Below are 19,998 nucleotides of genomic sequence, written 5' to 3' on the forward strand. Positions count from 1 at the left end.
AGACATCTGGATGCCATACATTTTAATCTACATTTAATATACATATACATTTTAATTCCTCTTTCACTGAATGTAATGCTCCTTTACTGAGGATGCATTGACTGAGAAATAAGACGCAGTTTCATTTAAAAATTGTGGTAACAGACTCACTGACACTTTACAAGCACACGTGGCTCAAATGATGAGCAAAATTATTAACACAACACAACAATAATCCTAGAAATGGCAGTTACTGCCTTTAGTGTGGTGCTGAGACTGGGCCTGGCAAAGGACCGTGAGAACATTAAGAGCACAACATGTTGCTTGTGTAGGTGTTAAACCACAAGACCAGTCAAACGGTTGTCATACAATACACACATACGTATTTAGTCTTATTATCCAGATAACCTGGGTGATTGGGGTGAGTAGTTCATTTCATACCGAGCAAAGTTGCATGTCTGGCAATCAGTTTTTTCCTCTTTCAGTGCGCTGCACACACATTCACACTTGAGAAACCACAATCAGGAGCTCCACCCTGTTTTAAAATAATCCTCTACATAAGCAGCATCTAATTAGAACACTTTCCAAGGGAGACTATGCAGCTTGCAGTATTGAATCTACTGAAAACAATGCAGTTATTGCTCTGTGTCAATAATTACACTATTTTTTCTATACTGTCTATGCATTTTTGGCCTGTTCACCCCTCATTAGGTGATAAGAGAAAGTGTCAGATTGTGCATGCGTGAACAATTATAAATGAAAACAAAGACTCAAAATTAAATATACAAAGACGAAGACAATTGCCAAACTGGTGACAGTGTTGGCATTGCTCACTGCACACAGCTTGCAACCTGACCTTTTCTGAACCACTCACCCTCATATACACAAACATTCACACACATAAAGGGAAGAGAGAGGAAACAAGTTAGGGTGTGTCTGCAAACAACAGGCCAAGCAAACCACACATCATTGCTCTTACAACATCAACTTCATATGTGCCTCCACACAAACAGCAGAGCGGCAGTTAGTGATCTTTCAACAAAATGTAGATATAGCAATAGAGGGTGAACGTGAGGTTCAAAACCTGGCAGCCACTGAGGCGTGAACAGCCGAGGGGAGTCTGACTAACAGCTGCTCTTGTGGAACAAGTGAACAGATGGGTATCACAGCTGGAACTCACTTTTCTCCAGTTACCTACTACAACCACTGAGTCAGCAAGCAAGTGCACACGTGTGGCAGCAAAGCATGGACGCATTTTTGGCTGAAACACAGAGTCCTCTTAGTCAGGGTAACCATAGTTCACAAGATGAGAAGAAATCTATCGTAGCCTGTCAACAAATTCCCTCTAATTGTGACACTTAATCATGAAGAACCTTTGGGACTTTCTGAGGTTTTCATTTTCTACAGTGTTATGGCTTTTGGTGGTTGTAAATTACGAGGCTCAAAAAGAGGAATAACTCATTGGGATGAAACAACTAGTCGGGGGTCCAGATTTTACATCATTTTCTAGTAATTGTCATTAATGTGCACCACAGGCTGGACTTTTGGACTTTTTATTGTGGTCACTGAGGCAAGAAAAGATGCTTCTCAAGCTGTGTGCAATTTCTATTCTTTTACTGATTTCATTTGAAGCTGGATTTGAGATAGTTTTTTGTTCACACTCAATATTATAAACACCGAAAGTCTTCTTTAAGGCTGAATGTAAATTGGTTTGTTTTGTTTTCCATAAAGGTCTTTTTTAATTAGTGTAAGGAAACCTTTTCCATGTGGACTAAAAAGTAACACTTTTACTAAATCTGTTTTCCTTCTGTTAGTCTAAACTGGCACATTAAGCTTTTTTTGATGCACAAGAAATGCTGTCTTTCATGTGTTTTATCTAGTGGGGATTAACATCACAAAAACTCTATATTTAACCACAATATCCAAAACATGCTTTCAAAAGTTTTAAGAAAGAACCCATCAGCAGAAGTTGGCAAACAAAAGAATGTTTTTATCTTCTCTGTAGCCACAATGACATTCTTTCCTGTTGACAGATCAGAATAGAGTTTGAGAGTGTACCTTTGACATTGAAGGAAAAATAAAAAACAACTGAATATCAAAGTATAGAATTTGCAATTAAAACATCTCTTCCATTTTTCTAATCTGTTGTTTTAGCAGTCATTTGCAATTGATGAAATTGTTTCAATGAAACTTTTTTTGGTAATCCTCTATTTATGAGACCTGAAAGTAAAAATATAAGTGTGAAAAGTGATAAAACGGTCTTCAAACTTGGCAAGACAATTACAACATTGTGAACAAAAAAATTTTAATCTTACCATTGAACCATTCTTGCACAAATTTGCCAGAAATAATGGCTATAAATACCTATCTTATATATGCACGCTTGAAAAAAAGCAGTTATCAATTGAAACAATACCAAAGTGGAAGTGATTGAAATTACAATCTACTGCCCTCTTGGGGTAGAAATAGGCTAATGTATCTTGAAGATAAACCCATCCTTTGTCATTTTTGAGTGGTTAAAATACCAAGCAGAGTTTAGGGCTTTTTTTTTGTAACAGCTTCTACTGTTCTGTGATCAGTTAAGATGTAGCACACATTGTACACATGGAAAGGTGTGCAGATGTGAAAACTTGTGTGTAATAACAAATAAGTGAATGATCATCTCAAAAAACTCTACTCCACACTTATAAGATTATCTGTATTTATCTACTTTATCCTCATATCATATTGTTGTTTCACATTTATTAATATAACATTAGAATTAAAGCGAATTTTGAATTAAAGTTATTATTTAACATAGGTAATTTTTATATTAATATTTTTTTTTACATTTTTGATAGCCAATCACAAATTAACTACAGTCTTATTATTTTGTCCTCTGATGAATAAACCTGGGTAAGGTTCTGATAAGCTCTCAGGCTATACAGACAGGTGAAAGGAGCTCTTTACACTCACCACTTGGCGGTTTAGGTCTCGGGGGAACACTTTTTTTCGGCGGTAGAGCAGGCGTGTCATTCTTCCTGTTGAATGGGTCTTCCACAAAGGCTGACTGGCAAGAAAGAGTAAGAAGAACAATGTGTGGCTCTTAGCACACAGCAGTAATTTAACTGTCATACTAACTACAACTTCAAATGAACACCTATTCAGAGGTTTTAACTTTTGTACAAAACAAAGAAAACCACCCTAAATTAAGCTAGTAATGCAAGATAGTCAACTGTAACTATCATCAGAGAGGCTTTTTGTAGAACATGTTTCCTTGTCTCATAATGACACTGTGCTAATTAGCTCCAAAGAATATAAGTGAAGACAAGAGTTTTTTTGCAGAAACCATTGTACTGTGTTTGTGTCTTTCATGTGAAACCTCCCCAGATGCCAATCATACTAACATTAGCAACAATGGAAGACAAACAATTATAACCAGAGCGAAAACAAGGTTGTACTCCTTTGGTGCTTAAACCTGTGACTAATAATAACCTGCAAGTTCAGAGAACTTTCATTTTAACTAGAATTTAATGATTACATACAATTCAATTAATCACTTCCCCATACATGAAAAATATAAAAAATAAAAATCCAAATAAATGTTAACAGGCGTATATATCATTATACCACATTGGCACAGACATGAGACAACCTTCATTATATGTTCCCAATGCCAATATGGCATTTTAAAGATGTTTATTAAAACCTAGTTTATACAGTAGGGAGATTTATGTGACATGTTTATTCAGCCCAAAACAGAAAAGTTTTGGCCTCTCTTACCTTCTGGTAATCTGGCATCCAGCTGGCCCTGCCTTCAAAAGGGTCTCTGGGCTTCGACATGTGGCTGAAGTCTGCAAATCCAGCAGAGCTATTACTGTTGCTGCTGAATGAATTGCTGCCAAACGGGTCCAACGTGCCAAAAAGGTCTGAAAATTACACAAACACATCTATAATGAGGAAAGACATGGCGCAAGGATGCACTATGGAAAGAGGGCATGCTGGCAGGGGCAGTGTGACATTTCGGAAAATGTTTTGCAGAGAACCCTTATTGTAGGTCCTGTCGTTCATGTGGATGTTACTTATGTACCACATACTTAAACATTATTGTAGACCAACTACTCCCCTTCATAGAAACAGTATTATTTAATCAGAGTCTTCAAGATGTTGACATTTCAATCCAATTGAGCATCTGTGGTATGAGATGGACAAAAAAGTCAGGGCCAGTTTACAGCTTACAGACCTTCAAGGATCTGCTGCTAACAGCTTGTTGCCAGACATACACAGCTTCAGAGGTCTAGTGAAATCCATCGCCTCAACAGGATTTTTTTTTTTTTGCAACAAAAGCATGACCAACATGATTAGGCAGGCAGTCATAATGTTATGGCTGATTGGGGTAGATAAGTGTAGTGCATTTACTTCACAGCAAATATTAGTATCATAGCACACATAGAATGGTGAAAAATAAACATGAAAACATGTTGACAATGTTGATAAGAGCAAGTTAGCATGTGTTTAGCTTTGGTAAATAAGGAATAGATGTTTGATTATTAGAAAATCAAGAAACTGAGCATGCACAAGTTGATTACTTTGATCTTGCTAATAAGCAACAGGCACTGAAGATGTGAAGGGATAACTAATTCATACCTGGTCCTCGGGGTTTAGAGTTACTTGAAGAGAATGGGTCATTGCCTGTGAAGTGACTGGCTTGCTGCAAGAAGCATAGGGGGAAATAGTATCTCAACTTAAAATAAATATATAAATATATAAATAAAAACCTCACAACATACACTATTTTTTCGATTTTTTTTCTTTACCATCTTCTTTACCACATGAAATATTAATTTACCCACATTTTATTTGTTTTCTTCTTTCCCCCGTTAGATTTAGTTGTATCATTGTTCCGACCAAAAAGTCATTGTCTACATTAGCTGGTGGTCAATTTACACCACTAAGTGTTAGATCCCTGGTTTTTAGAACATCTCTGTTTCACTTGTTGTTACTAAAATATAGAGTAATGTCTCAGTGTCTCTGGCATTAATGCAAAGCAAAATTACATTTAAAAACCCAGTTGGAGAATTTAAAGAAAAGGAGTAATGTAATCTTAAAGCTTTAATTTTAACCTTCAATTATGTCTCATTTACCTTCTGTGGGCTAGGACTAGGGTTCTGTAACCTTCTCTCTACAATCAAAATCAAACATTGTTTGCAAGGTTCCCTCAAATGTGTTGCACTTTGAGCTTACTACTTTCATTCAGCTCGCCCCAACCCAATTCCCTTGGGTTCAGGTCATGAGACTGTGCTGGTTTTTGTGAAGCCTCTGTCTGGCTTTGGTCTTTGAAACAGTACAGTACCTTACAAACAGGAGGGTTGTAAATAAATTAGTCAATTAATTAGTTCAATTAAATGTAATAGTCAGTTAAGATTTTCTTTGTTTACCATGAGAGGTTTACAGCTCCAATTTCTACAATCTAAGGTAGAAGTTAGACTTGAGGTGCTGAAATTTAAATAAAACCTGGAAAATTCTAAAACCATTAATCAGTAGTAGTGCACATTTCGAACGTTTCCTCACAATATAATATTCAGTATATGGTAGTGCTCCCAACAGTTTAGTCATTTTAAAATATGTGCAACTCATGGAATTTTAGACAATTATAGAAATTCACATTTTGTGTTTTTCCATCTTTGACAAGTACCTTGAGGGGTAAAGTGGCACTTTTACTAAAGGGATCTGGTGTGGAGAAGGGATCCATCTTTGTGGTCTTCTTAAAGAAGTCTTCTGATGAAGCTTTGAATGGATCCGTTTCCTTAAATGGATCTCCTCCAAAAGGATCTGCATAAAAATTATGCATAACATTACTTTTTATAATTCTTTAAACTATACTGGATAAATACTTTGACCAATCTGTATTTCTTTCTTTCTTGTTCAATAAATGGATTAGTCTGACTCGGTATACAGGACAAGGAAGGATTGTACTTTGTGTGAGGGTGATTTTTGGGTGATTTTTTGTGCCTCTGTAAAATTTTATCAACAGAGAATCTACCACACATAGATTCACAAGTGTACCACTCAAAACAACTCTATCTCTGGTAAAAAATGTTTTCTCTATTAAAATGATAACTCTTCACTTCATTGTTTAGAGGCCTAACTAAACCTGTGGAGGAATGACTATATTTCTACTGTACTGTACATCTAAGAAAACATAATATATGACATTGTGACAGATTTAAATCAAATAAAAGGTAAAGGGTTGCATAACACATGAAAAAAGATGTCAACAGAAAAAAAGGATGGTTTCAAATGATAAAGCACACCTAGAAGCCAAAAATGGGTTAAGAACTGTGGAGAAGTGGGAGCCCATGAAATTCTGTGTAATCACAGAGTGTATCTGAGTGTGATGTTCATTTCTGTGCAAAAACAACCATTTCTATCTCTGATCTGCATCTACTATGAGGAGAAGTGAAACATTATATCATCAAAGAGGGAAGTGTGACAGAGGTTGTAGAGGACAATAAAAGTAATGCCTGCCACCAACTTACTTTAAATAGAAATAGATGTAACATCCTTGATCCACATGTTTATAGAGTGTGGTTTTATAGTTCAAAGTGGGGAGTTTCACTATCATCATCTTGGAATTTATAGATCTAACGCTCACCATAGACTTCAGTGTATGCCGATTAAAAACTGTGCACTGTGCACTGTTATTAGAAGCTGTTAAAGAACCTTTAAATTAATTTCATTTTGAATCTCTTTGATAATACCAAAACTACTTGGAATCCCTGCAAGGCTGAATATTCATATCATTTCTGCTGCTAAAAAGCACCTTATCTGTTGAAAGTGTAACCAAACCAAATTTGCATTACTTTCAGAATTAAAAAACTACCACTGAATAGGTTTGACTGTTGAGATTTTCTTTTCTTTTTTTTTTTCACAGAACTAATTAATACGTGGATGATTAAAATTTTTTTGCTAATTTTCCCCAAGATGAATAATTGTCACTTGAAAGAAGAAAGGAGAGTTAAGAAGAGGAACAAGGACGAGCAGAGGGGAGGGGAGGCAATAGCTGACAGTGGGGAGTCATAAAAATCATTCACTTCGAATCACTTTAAATCCCTTGTAACCAAACCAAATTTGTATTACTTTAGGAATTAAAAAACTCCTACTGAGGTTTGACTGTTTAGATTTTTTCTTCCACAGGACTAATTAATGCGTGGATGATTCCAATTTTTTAGCTAACTTTCCCCAAGCTCCAGTTAAATACCTGTGGATGCCGTTGGCTGCTTTGCAAAAGGATCATTTTGGAAAGGGTCACCTATAGGTAGAGAGGGCAAGAGGAAGAGGAAAGCAAAAGAGGAAGAGAAAAGAAGACAGAAGATCATGAGAGAGTATCTCAAGCTGAAAGCAGTTTAAATCTTCAAAACAGAAGGCTTAAGATGAATAAGTGTCACTTGAGAGAAGGAAGGAGAGTTAAGAAGAGGAACAAGGATGAGCAGAGGGGAGGGGCAATGGCTGACAGTGGGGAGTCATAAAAAAAGATTAGAGACCTAATGGTGGATGATTCTGGACAGAAATTCAATTCAAAATGTTCACAAATGAACCAACACAATCAAACGCGTGTGAAGAAGCCACTGTGAAGATGTCATGAGCAAAATCTCCGTCTATCCACCACCTCCAAGATATCTACTGAATTAGCGTGCTAATCAGCTTGCCCAGATCTATTTCACTTTGTGAAATTACATGACTAAACAGCTCTTGGCAATTAAATAGATGGGGTTAGATGCAGAGCTCCAAAGTTTCCCTAAGTTACCCGACCAAAATTACACAGTACAATGTGCTTTTTGGACACAGGTAAACCTGCTAATTAAGGCCTAACTAACTACTGAACACATTCTCTTCACCAGCTGCTAACTGCCCTGAAAAGTGTCCTGCGAAATTGTGAAATCATTATGTATTACACATTATATTCAGGCTCCACCTCACTTTGTTAGAGGGCAGTGTGGTTTAAAAGCACCATGCTGGACAGGCGACAGGCCTATGTCTGTGATGTGAGAGACATTACAGCAGGAGACGAGGCGTGACGTTGCAGCTAGTGATGTCAGTAATTTGTCAGTGACGGAGATTGTGTGGATCCAGTAGACAATTACCTCATCATGTAACCACTTTACATTATGGAGTATGAAAAGTACTTGCTTTATGGCAATCCATTTAATGCATAATACCTTTAATATATGTGCTCATGGCAAATAGCAATAAAGAATCTAAATAAAGTAGAATGATAACCTTTGAATGGGTCTGTTATGAAGGGGTCATCCGAGTTAAAAGGGTCAGTGGGAAGCTCCTGAGGTTGACTGTTGAACACTGACGGTTTCACTTTGAATGGATCCTCCTGAGAAAAGAAATAGAATCAATGAAGCAGCAAGAAAGAGAGTTTTAAAAGTGGTCATTGAAATATGTCCTTTTCTGTACAATAGCCAAAGAAAGACTGTACACTGTACACACTGCTGGGAAAGCAGCAAAACAGAAACAGAAAATCATACATTCCCACTTCATTTCCACTGACTGTACTAGATCAATTTTTATATCGTAAGATTTGATATAAAATGTACCATGGCTGTCTCTTTGTGCCTGGGTACAGGTGAGAGCATGCATGTTCTGTGAAAGTTTCCCTGACCCAAACCCACGTTACACCAGAGTTCTGATAAAGACTGATCATGTGCACCCCTCACCATGGCTACGAATCCTCCATTTTCTCTGTCACTGAAGCCCTCACTCATGTCAGCCAGGTTGGTCATACTCCCTCCATGGGTTCCGTTCAAAGTGCTATTGTATTGCTCGATGCTTTTGGATACTTCCTGCTGGCTGTCCTGAATCTGGGACAATTTACTGCGAGCCTGCAGGAGAGAGACACACAGAGAGTAACAGCAGGACATGCATAAGTTAAATACTATTAATATGCAGTGAAATCTCATTCACATTTCAGGTGTAATGCAGTGTCTAAGGGAAGTGATCAGTGAACAGTGTAATGATCATTCATTTCAGGGAACTTCAACAACTCTAGAGGACCATTAAGCATGTTAAGTGTGCACCTTTTCACACACATAATCTTTGCCATTCTCTTGTGTGATACAAGTGCATGCTTTAAAGGGGCCTTTTATTTTGGCCAGCCAAAGGCACAGCTATGCAACACTGTTGTGGGTCCACCACACCTGTCAGGTGGATGAACAATCTTGGCAAAGGAGAGGTGCTCATTACCACATATTTCTATACATCTGGATGAGTTATTTAAGAAATAAACCCTCTTGGCCTATAGGGGAAAAAAAAAAAACAACTAACTTTTTATATTTTATTCAAAATTTTTCATTTCACTCACGGAACCTGATGCAAAAGAGTGCTCCATCTTCATCTTTGTCGAGTACACTTTAACAAGACAACCGAAAAACACTTTAGTTTATAAGTTTATAAAAGAAAGGGGAGGAAAAAACTTTCCATTCACTTTATTCATTCGAGACATTCCGTTTGTTGGTAAGATGACCACTACCGAGCCATAAAAGTGTGGATAATCTTGAGTAATGGCAACAATGCAGAAGGACATGTAGTTTTTTCTTGAACGTTTCAGGTCAAAAGTGATTTAAAACTGCATCCCACATGCTTCAAGTGACCACTAGTGATCAGATCTCAGGGGGAAAGGGGCATGGAGGAAGTGAGCAAATTGTTGCATTAGTCACAACCCTACACTGCAATCAAAATTCTTTCATTTGTATTTGCAAAAAAAAAAAAAAAAAAGTATTTAATTTGAGTATTAGGGATATTTGATGAGAAAAAGTTTTAGAGCTACTGCTCTTGTGAAACCATATTCTGACCTCAGGTAATCTAGAAGCAGATTAAATAGTGCGATGCCACATCTTGTTAAAAGTTTCAGACAAACATGCACCAAGGCCTTGTGTCTTACCTGGTTTATCTCGTCCTGTGTGGCCTTCAAAGATTTGATGATGGTCTCCAGTTGGATCTTCCCTGCTGCCAGGCTCTGCTCCAGCTGGTTCTCCTCCTGCTGCAGTCGGTCCAAGTCAGCCTTTGCCCGGGTCAGTTCCTCTTCCTGGCTTTGCAGGTCCGACTCCTGAGAGTGGATCTGACTCTGAAGGGTTGAGATCTGAAGGAGGAATAAGCAATGAAGCTGGGATCTGACCTTAACACTGTCCCATACCAGCTAGGAAGTTACTGAAACCATTTGAATGAGGAGCCTTTCTTTCCTGCCGCACTATCTCAGCTATCTCTCTGTAATTCTGACAGTTAGCTGAACAGTAAAAAAAAAGAAAAAAGAAAAATTAAAGTGAAGACTTTATTGACGCATACATATTATTTAGTTTTGACCAGATCCCCCAGTTCATCCACTGTTCCTCACCATTTGAGACTCTTCCTGGCACTTAATTCGGACTTCGTTGAGCATGTCTTCTAACTTATGTTTCTGCTGATCCATCTCCTCCAAGCGTTCCTGGGCATCTTGTTTCTGAGCTTCTAGCTCCTGCAGGCTGGCTGTCTCTCTGTCCAGGTCATTTTGCATCTCCTAATGGAAAATGAATGAAGTACCAAGTCACATCACATACATCAGTGTTCACCTCACAAAAGGCATGTAAGAATAAAAATAGAAGAGCATTATTTACGTTTCTATAATAAAATAATAAAATATAATAATTTATATAGGTTAGGGTTAGAGAAGAAAGAGGATAAAGAAAGACAAGTAATGATGATATAAATGGTGGTCCACACTAAACAAAGTTGTGTATTCATAATACAGGTGATTAATCAAAGAACAACTTGTTCTCACCTGAACTTCTGCACTCTTATATCTGATGGCTTCTTCTGTTTCCCTAATGTCCTGCTCAAGAGTGTACTTTTCCCTGAGACAAACACATTAAAATATAACCACACAAACATACACATTCAGAATTATGATCTCAGAGACCAAATAGAATACCTTCTATTCCCCCCCTGTGTACACAATTACACTGATTAAGTCCAACAGAACAGCTCCATGGCAAAGGTTATTATGTTCTGATTTTAAAAATGTCTTAGAAAGTAGCTGACGCAACCGTGGGATCATTTAGGAAAATTTAAAGAGACTCTTATTTTGCCTCCTGAAAGGATAGACACCATCTCCACGGCACCTGGACACCATGATGTGTGTGTGTATACAGACAGACATACATACATACATCCACACACACAGAACCAATGCTCTCTCTCCGAGTGCGTCACAGTAGATTTGACGAAATGTCGGTACATGGATATTTGTAGTTTGTGTTTTTACCTGAGAGTATTCCACTGGGTAAAGGCAAGAGTGCTGAGGCAGCATGAAGAATAAGTGATGAACAAACAAAAGATTGATAAAATACACACATCAAAGGAAGCGTGGATATTCGGTTGGATGGATGGAGAGATGGATGGCAAGAAAAGGAAATAAAGCAGCAAGATGGCGCAGAGCTGGGAAGAGTGGCTCAGTTCCTCCACATCTGTTGTGTTGTTGTTCAAATGTGCATTTCATCAAAAAAAAAAAAAAAAAAAAAAGAAGTGTGGTACTAGTGCATCTAAAGATATTTGAATATCAGACTTTTTCGCAATTTAATTAAAAAAGTGTAACTTCCCTTTATTCTACAGCCATATTTCCAAGAGTAAAATTTATGCTTAGAAACAAATATTTTAAGCTTTAATTATTTTTTATTGTAGCTTAGAGGTCATAAAAATCAAAAATCCTGAATCTCAAAATATTTAGAATAATTCCTAAAATAAATCACCAAAGGATTTTACAATACAAAAAAGTCCCAGTTCTGAAAAGTATGTTTGAAGGTACTATATGCATTAATGCATTCAGTATGAAGTGCATGAATTATGGTGTGAATGCAGTGTAGCAGGGACACTATCAGCTTGTGGCACTGCTGAGGTGTTATTGAAGCAAGGTTGCTCTGTATTGTTGGTCATTCTTGTCTTCCCCTAATAATACCATAAAGCTATTCTATGGGGTTTAGGACAGGCAAGTTGGCTGGCCAATCAAGCATATCAAGCATCATGTTCAGTAAGGCAGTCAGCAGTAGTTTTAGCACTGTGGGCAGGTGATTCCTCTCTTTAGACCGTTGTGATGTTTCCTCTGGTTCAGCAGTAGCTTGGTACTGGGCATGTGGCAGGCTAAGCTCATTTCCTAAAGAATTCAAAGTGCATGGTGGCTATCGATGCACTGACCCCAGCTTCTGCTTCTACTCCCAGTGAAATTCTCCCTATCTTTTTCGAGGCCATCGTTGTTGCTTGTGCACCTCTTTCAACACACTCTTCCCTTCCCTTCCAATATGCTTCAATATCGTACTCTGCAGACAGCCAGCCCTTTCAGCAATGACCTGCACAAGCTTCCTTGTGGTGCTTGTAAACGATTGCCATCTGGATAACTGTCAAATCAACTGTCTTCCTTATGATTATGTTGACATGCCCAGACCTACAGCACGAGATATCTCATATTTAAAATGGTAACTGAACCCAATTCAGAATTTTAAATTCCAATCTTTTGAGAATATTTTGAGGGGGAAAAAAAAGACTTGAAATATTTCACTCTGGGTGGAATACATTTATTTAGCATATAAAACCTCCCTTTTTTCCACTGTATTCAAATTTTCTTATATGAACTTGTTCAGGCCAAATAGAACATTGTTCAATTGAAGTATGCGTATGTGACACTGGAAATGAATGGTTACTGAAGCCATCCAAAAAAATTGTACTAAAATACTTTCATAAGAAAAAAAAAATAGGTAGAAATAATTGTTCAGTATCAAAGTAAAATTTTATTTTGGGGTTGATGAAGTAATTAAACTAAAAAAAGCCTTTAGGGCAAGTTGCCTGGAAAAAGGTGGGTTCATTATGCTCAAAATTTTATATTAAATCATATAAAACCACTTTTTACTTGGCATAATTCTCAAAATAATGAACAAATATCTGGGTTTTGCTATATTTGCAAATGTTCGGATGTAAAATAAGATAGTTGATGTCAGACACCTTCTGTTGGAATAATAAGTCAGTTCATAATGAGGCTTCATCTGACATGTCTCAAAAATTACCTTGAAATTGTGTAGTATAATTTAACTCACAATTTATCCTGGCTAATACTTACTTCACTACCTTAACTTGTGCATCATTTGATACCAAGTACCAAAGTGTGTGCGCGTGTATATATATATATATATACACGTAAAGCTATGTACAAGACCTTTGCAACAACCAAAAGCCCTGGATTACTGCTGAGGTGCACCACCTGCTAAAGGAATGGAATAATGTACACAGAAGAGGGACAAGGCTCTCTGCTCAGCTTGATCAGCACTCTCCTGAGTGATCAAAGCAGTGAAAAGAAACTGTGAAAAAAATCTCAGGAGAACCTCTGTAACACAGGAAATGCCAGACAAATGTGGCATGGAATCCAACAACTAACAGAGTAGAAGATCAGGCTCGGGGTGGAGGACAGTGATGTTCCTCTCCCACTGATTTTTTTTGCTCAGTTTGAAGCATGAGTTTGATCAACAAGAGGAAGTGGTAATCAGCCCAGCTGACACAAGGAGGAAAAAGTGACTCCATAAAACTGAGCACCTGAAGGAGGTGTGCTGAGTCCACTGTTGTTGTCCATGTTGCTGACAAATGACTGCATGCCTAGGCACAAGGACAACCTGATCATGAACTTTCCAGATGGCACTACAATCATGGGTCTCATTCACAGGAGTGATGACTCCAGGTATAGGGAAGAGGTTATTATTATTGTTCACCTCAGCATCAGTAACTGCACAGTGGATAGAGCAGAGAGCATGAAGTTCCTGGGAGTAGATCATCAGATCATTTACAACCTTTCCTGGTCAAAAAACACCACTGGGCTAGTGAATTGAGTACAACGGAGACCCTACCTCCTGAGGAAACTTTAACAGGCCTCACTCACCACCAATATCCTCACAACATTTTACAGAGCTGCTGCAGAAAGCACGTTGACCTATACAATTCAAGATGGTTCTCAAGTTGCAGCGAGGCGGACAAACAGGCTCTGCAGAAACAGTGACAGGAGTCTCACTTTGCCTCCCTCTGAACTGTTGCAGGACCAGGCCCTGATTATTCTGCAAGACCCCTCACACCCTGTTAACACCTGCTGCTGCCCTCCCAGAAGAACTGTTGTAGCATACTGTAAGATGTTCCACTGCCAGGCTACTCAACAGCTTCCTGCCACAAGCTGTCAGACTGTTGAATGAGTGAAATGAGTGCCCTAATCTCATTACTGAAGTGGACCTCACTACCTCTACACACACACAACACGTTTTAATGTCATTGCACTTTATTGATATATTTATTCTGCATATTTATTATGTTATTTTACTTATTTTATTTCCATGTGGTGAAGTGTGGATGTGTCTTAAATTGGTTTCGTTGTTTTTACTACTGTATAAAAAAATTATTGTAAATTTGATTTCATTTCATTTTGATTTGTTCAGACCTGCAAATACTGCAGCAAGAAAGGGCACATCCTGAGGTCAAATATAGTCTGAGGGGCCTGCAAGACCCAGATGTGCCTCAATGCTGATCAAAACTCCTTCATGAACTACAAAAAGCAGTTGCCTAAGTGACTGAACTTGACTTGGACTTTTAGGTATGTTGGACCCAAGTACCAGTATCAGTATTATACTCAACAAAATAAGTTCAATCAAGTTTCTATTAAATATGCAATTTGCACAGTTAGAAATTTTGTTTCAAGTGCTAGCATCCATATTCTACCTCAATATGAGAAAAATTCCGATGATTTTTTTTGCAAAATAACTACTTTGCAATTTTCATTGCAGTGTATTCTATTTCAATAAGTGGAGACCACCATAAGATGTATTGCAAATAAGGAAATAATATTTCGAACAGTTAAAAAGCAAATGATCAGCTGTTCAAAAAATAAGAAAAATAAAACGGTTGTATTTGAAACATTTGTATATGTAAGTAGATGCTCTATATATGTTTCCATCCATAACATAACAATCCATAATTAAAGGAAAAGTTTTCACACTTCCAGTGCTCTCCTGGTCATCAGGAGCTGTCAGTGATATAATTTGTTACCTCTGCAACTGAGATATTTCATGACTGATGTCATCCAACTCCTTGATGCCAGTGAACTCCCCTGAACCCACAGAACTAGAGCTATCCTGTAGACAGAGAAAGAGAAGAGAAAGTTAAGGAGAAGGGGAAGGAGAGAAAGACAACATATTTAAATAAACCCGTACTTGAAGAAAGTGGGTTGATGAAAAACACCAATGGAGCCAAGGCAGACCAGGCCAAAGGAAGGAGCAAGAGGTAAAGAAAGGACTGGGAAGAAATCATTGGTCAAAAAGAGGAGCACCACAGAGGTGTAGTCAGTAGGTGTGGTCTGGGCCAATTACCAACATGTTGGGGAGTAACACCACCTCTGCATGGAGAGAAAAGATTCAGGATTTCTTTGTGATGGTGGTTTAAGAAGGTAAAAGTAAAAAAAAAAAAAAAAAACAGAACTTAAAAAAGTAAATACTGGTAGTAAGATGTTCTTGATTTGATACACCTGCTTTATCGACCATTTTTGCATTTTAGATTTGACTGAAAACTTAACACAATCTTGAATCTTCCCTTGATCAGTAGACAGTTGATGGGGTGAGACTGTGACTGCACTGTACTGGAATAGAGAGAAAAGTTTTGTAAATGCTTTCCAGTAATCAGCGTGAACAACTGGCCAGTGAAAGCATTTATAGGTTCATACATTTTAGGTCCGTGTTACCTACCCACAACCTGAACATTATAGCCTGAGAGAGGAGGAAAGGAGAGAGGCAGAAACAGGAGCAGCAAAAGAATGAGAACGAGACCCAAGTACAATAATGGGCAGTGAGTGACTGAGTGATTGGTTGACAATTTAATTATCAGTTCTTTTAAAATGTCCTTAAATTATCCACTTTAATGTCTACATTTCTCAGATATTGTGAAATGATTTTCCATCAAATACAGTGGCAAGAAAATGTTTGTGAACCCTGTGACGATGTCTTTTCTGCACAAAATGATCCGTGTGACCTTATCCTCATCCAAATCACAAGTACAGACAGACACAATGCTCTTCAGTTGATATCACAAAAGCAGATATAACCTGCTTCATCCACAGCTTTTCTGGACAACCATGCTGACATTGACCTTGATAAGAGCTAAATAAAACAAGTTTTCTCCTAAAGTGTAGCTGTTTAGGCCCAGAAGGAGCAAAGTCCCACAAAATGCTCCATCCAACTTACTTTTGGGTGAAGTAGGAGGGATGTTTTCATGCACCCTGTTCTTCCCAAACTCTTCAACCTTTGTTAAAATTTCCCAAAATTGTGTGAAGAGTCAGGCTGATGACAAACCTCAGGTGTATAGTGATACTTTTTGGAAAGCAGCAGCTTTCTCCATTTGTCTATGGCAGAACACCATGTTTCATGCAAACGTATAACATGATCTGTGTGTGTTCAACAGATGAACAAACATGTTAACCACCACAGATGATTCTTTTAAGTCTGACTGTTACTATGACTTTTCTGTTATTGCCCTGCTTTTGGAGCCTTTGGTGCCCTTGTTGGGCACCACCTCTATTCAGTTCCTGGATATACTAGAGTCTTTCCAATTGTGGACTTGAGACTGATATAGAAAGTGGACAAGCTCTCCATATGGGCATATCCCTAAGTTAGCTGCAGTGTATCACCCTGAAAGGGCCTTTGAAAAATCTTTGAAGTGGAGCAATGAATTGGAGCTTTGGTACAGGCTAACCTCTGCATCATCAGTGTTTTAACATCCTGGGCCAGTGAGGCTGTAATGGTACACAATGCTCCTGCATCCATCAGCAGGATGAACTGCCACTCACTTTGGATGGCACCAAGGTCTAAAACTAGATAAACCATCAAGTTGCGACAAAGCCTCTGACAGGGAGACATAAATATTGGGTTCACTCAATTTTTTGCCACTGTGAGCAGCTTTGGGACATTGGAAAACTGACACAGCTCAAAAAGAAGTTTGTCTAGCACTCATTTCTTTACAACTACTATGCAGAAAGCACAAGACAGATGAGGGAGGGAGAGAGAAGTATCAGCTCACCCGTCTCATCTCAGACAGAGCTGCCATTTCCGAGCCCACAGGAGTCAAGTATCCTGACATAGTCTGCAGAAACAGAGAAATGGCTTACAGTGATCACTGTGATGACAGAAACTATAATATGCCTATAATGATAAAAAACAAACAAACAAACAAAACAGGAGCATTTCTGACTACATCAAACTGTGACGTGTTATTATTAAAGTTAGTTCATGCCTCAAATACAGAATATTAATAGCTAATTATTAGCTAATGGTTACATAGCTATACTAGCAGAGGACAGATATTTCCCTCTTCCAAAGGTAATTTGCAACAAATTTGGTGGATCAACGAATAACCTAATAAATGGTTAATTTTTTCGATGAAGTATGGCTATGGCCACAACAAACTATTACGTGCTTCAAACTACATAATGTACATAATGTTATAGGAGTTATATTTACATTGTTCTTTCATCCTTTAAATGTCCTCTTCTTAGTCATTAATTCACAAAAACACCACAAGGTTGGAGCTCAGTGTCTCATCAAAAACTGAACCGCCAACCTTATGACTCAACCTCCAGGGCCACCATGCCATGAAATATACGTACATACAGATAGCTCACTGAACTCTAGTATGCATTCTATGTGGGACCTACTGGTACAGGAGTGCTTCTTTCAGAAGGGGGGATCATATCAGACGTCAGGGCCTGAGGAGGATCGATGCCCTTGCTGACTTTCTGCTGGATTAAATGCATAGCAAGAGCAAACTGCTCCCTGGTCAGCTTGCCGATCTGCCTTGTGTCTGCCAGAGCCCTACAGGAAAATGCAAACAGTCAGCAGACTCAGTTAAACTAAGTAGACTGCCAACACTGGCATTTTCTTTCTTTCTTTTTTTTTTTTTGGAAAGGTCCTGTATGAAACCAATGAACTAAAACCTTCAAAGTCAGTTGTTCAAAATCAATGCGCTTACATTAAGCACTGAATAATTGGTAGCTGTGGTGAAGGTAATTGACATGAGTTAACTATAACTAGTTTAAAATCAAATATTTAGCACAGATGATCCATTTTTGAAATAGAAACCTGGTGGCATTTTACAGTAAAGCAACCTGTTGATCTAATGGTTTCCACAGGATAAATAATGTCTGTTGATTTAGACCATAATCTCAGAGAGGGGAAATTTTTTTATTTTCAATTTTATTTTCAATTTTGCAATCCAAAGTTTATCATTAAAGGTTTTGAAATTAATTCCTAGTAAATTATTTCCTAAAGTAACTAAAGAGATTACTTGAAATTTAGAAACCCCTTATAGAAGCTGCCTTTTTTTAACATGCTAATAAACTCATCAGAAACCTTTTGAAAAATATATCACTGCAAATTTAACAGCTTGAAACACAAAGAGTGAGCCTTGCTGAACTCTACCATATATGGGCAAGGATGTTCTGCGAAAGTCCAGACTGCATGAAGATATCTTTTACTTCCTGTCCACTGACGAAACCATCCAGGTCAGTATCCGTCTTCAAGAAGATGTCATCATAGCGACCACGATCTGAAACTGGGACCACCCAGTTCACTGCATGCTAAGACAGAGGAGGAACTATATGTCAGACTGTAAATTTGGCCTTTTCCACAACAGAATTTTCTATGCCTAGCCAACTATGAGGTGTTGAGGTGACATCTGTACACAGTAGTTAAAAAAAAAAATCTTTAAACTGCCAAAGCTTTGCATGCACAAAACTTAAAATTTCTTTAATAAATGGATTTCTGAATGAATGTTTCATACAATTCTGCTTCTTTATTAAACTTAATAAATAGGTGAATGAATGAATAAAATGAATATTATAATTTATAACATTGTTAAACACAGGTAATTTAGGTAGACACATTAAATATACTCTGTCAGATCAACTGGTGGGCCACAAAAAGGCTATACCTTTGAATCTATGGTTGCTTTTACTGCAGCGTATCCTCCTTGATTAATAATAAAAAAGTAAACACCAATTGTGCAAATAGAATAAATCATTATACTTCAGAAATAGCACAGAGTGTCTGCAGTTTGTGTGCTTTCAAAAGCTAAAGCTAATTCAAATTGCCATCCTTGTTAATAAAGCAATCTCATGCAGTAGTAGTAGCTAATTGATTAAGACGTCTGTGTGTATGACTATTAATGCAGTATTACCTGTCCAGACTTCAGTGTGTGTTTGGGTGACAGGCTGCCAGTGCTATTGAGTGAGTTCATGCTCCCATGAGAGGGTGTGGAGCGCAGTGAATCTTTTGGCGGTGGAGGGCTTGCAGGCAGTCCAGGCACTGGGCCTGCCAGTGAGCCCAGACTCTTCTTCCTCTTCGATGGAGGTATGAGGGCAGAAGGAAGGAGAGCAGGAACAGGCTCCTTCTCCAGGGCCCGGTACACCAGGTGCATGGCCTGGGGAGCACATTCTGTTATGAATATATACTCAATGGCTGCATACATAGCTTTTATAACTCATTTTAAAAAGAATGAATAGATATGTCAAAAAAGATCAAAATTGATTTAGACTTTTCAAAACTGAACCAAAATAAGCCTAGGTAATGAACTATAGAACAGTTAAAGCCTAGTGCAAATATATTTTGAGCTTCTCCCACTCATCATCGAGTTCAACATCTGATGTATTGTAATCAGATGTTGAACTGTATTGTAGTGTATTAGAGCACACTCTAGTTATGTCATTGTTTTAAGACTTGGTTTCAGAATCCAGGTGGGACGCATTTCTCTTTGGACTGAGTGCTTTGTCATTTTCAGAATATTAAATAATAACCTAGACCTGCTTCATAGTTAAAGAAAGGAAAAGAAATGGACATCTCACACTAAAATATTTGTTATTTAGTAATGTCAATTACTAAATATTATAAGGTGCCCTGTCCAAAAGTACACATTGTCACAAGCTGCTTCAACCAACAT

At 37.9% G+C, this 19,998-nt stretch overlaps 1 protein-coding gene across 1 annotated transcript in view; it reads right to left on the reverse strand.

The window, feature by feature from the left end:
* The window catches only part of LOC115042158 (epidermal growth factor receptor substrate 15-like 1), a 35,923-nt gene that overhangs the window by 9,447 nt on the left and 6,478 nt on the right, over positions 1 to 19,998 (reverse strand). Inside the window, exons 9-21 of the mRNA XM_029500221.1 lie at positions 19,240 to 19,482; positions 18,483 to 18,640; positions 17,720 to 17,876; positions 15,067 to 15,152; positions 10,781 to 10,853; positions 10,358 to 10,519; positions 9,908 to 10,105; positions 8,685 to 8,849; positions 8,239 to 8,344; positions 5,654 to 5,790; positions 4,606 to 4,669; positions 3,742 to 3,887; positions 2,935 to 3,028 (exon numbers count right to left, since the gene is read on the reverse strand). Of these exons, the coding sequence (XP_029356081.1) occupies positions 2,935 to 3,028; positions 3,742 to 3,887; positions 4,606 to 4,669; positions 5,654 to 5,790; positions 8,239 to 8,344; positions 8,685 to 8,849; positions 9,908 to 10,105; positions 10,358 to 10,519; positions 10,781 to 10,853; positions 15,067 to 15,152; positions 17,720 to 17,876; positions 18,483 to 18,640; positions 19,240 to 19,482 (1,789 nt within the window). The remainder of the gene's footprint in view (positions 1 to 2,934; positions 3,029 to 3,741; positions 3,888 to 4,605; positions 4,670 to 5,653; positions 5,791 to 8,238; positions 8,345 to 8,684; positions 8,850 to 9,907; positions 10,106 to 10,357; positions 10,520 to 10,780; positions 10,854 to 15,066; positions 15,153 to 17,719; positions 17,877 to 18,482; positions 18,641 to 19,239; positions 19,483 to 19,998) is intronic.

The sequence above is a fragment of the Echeneis naucrates genome, chromosome 4, assembly GCF_900963305.1.
Source record: "Echeneis naucrates chromosome 4, fEcheNa1.1, whole genome shotgun sequence".
NCBI classification, from domain to species: domain Eukaryota; kingdom Metazoa; phylum Chordata; class Actinopteri; order Carangiformes; family Echeneidae; genus Echeneis; species Echeneis naucrates.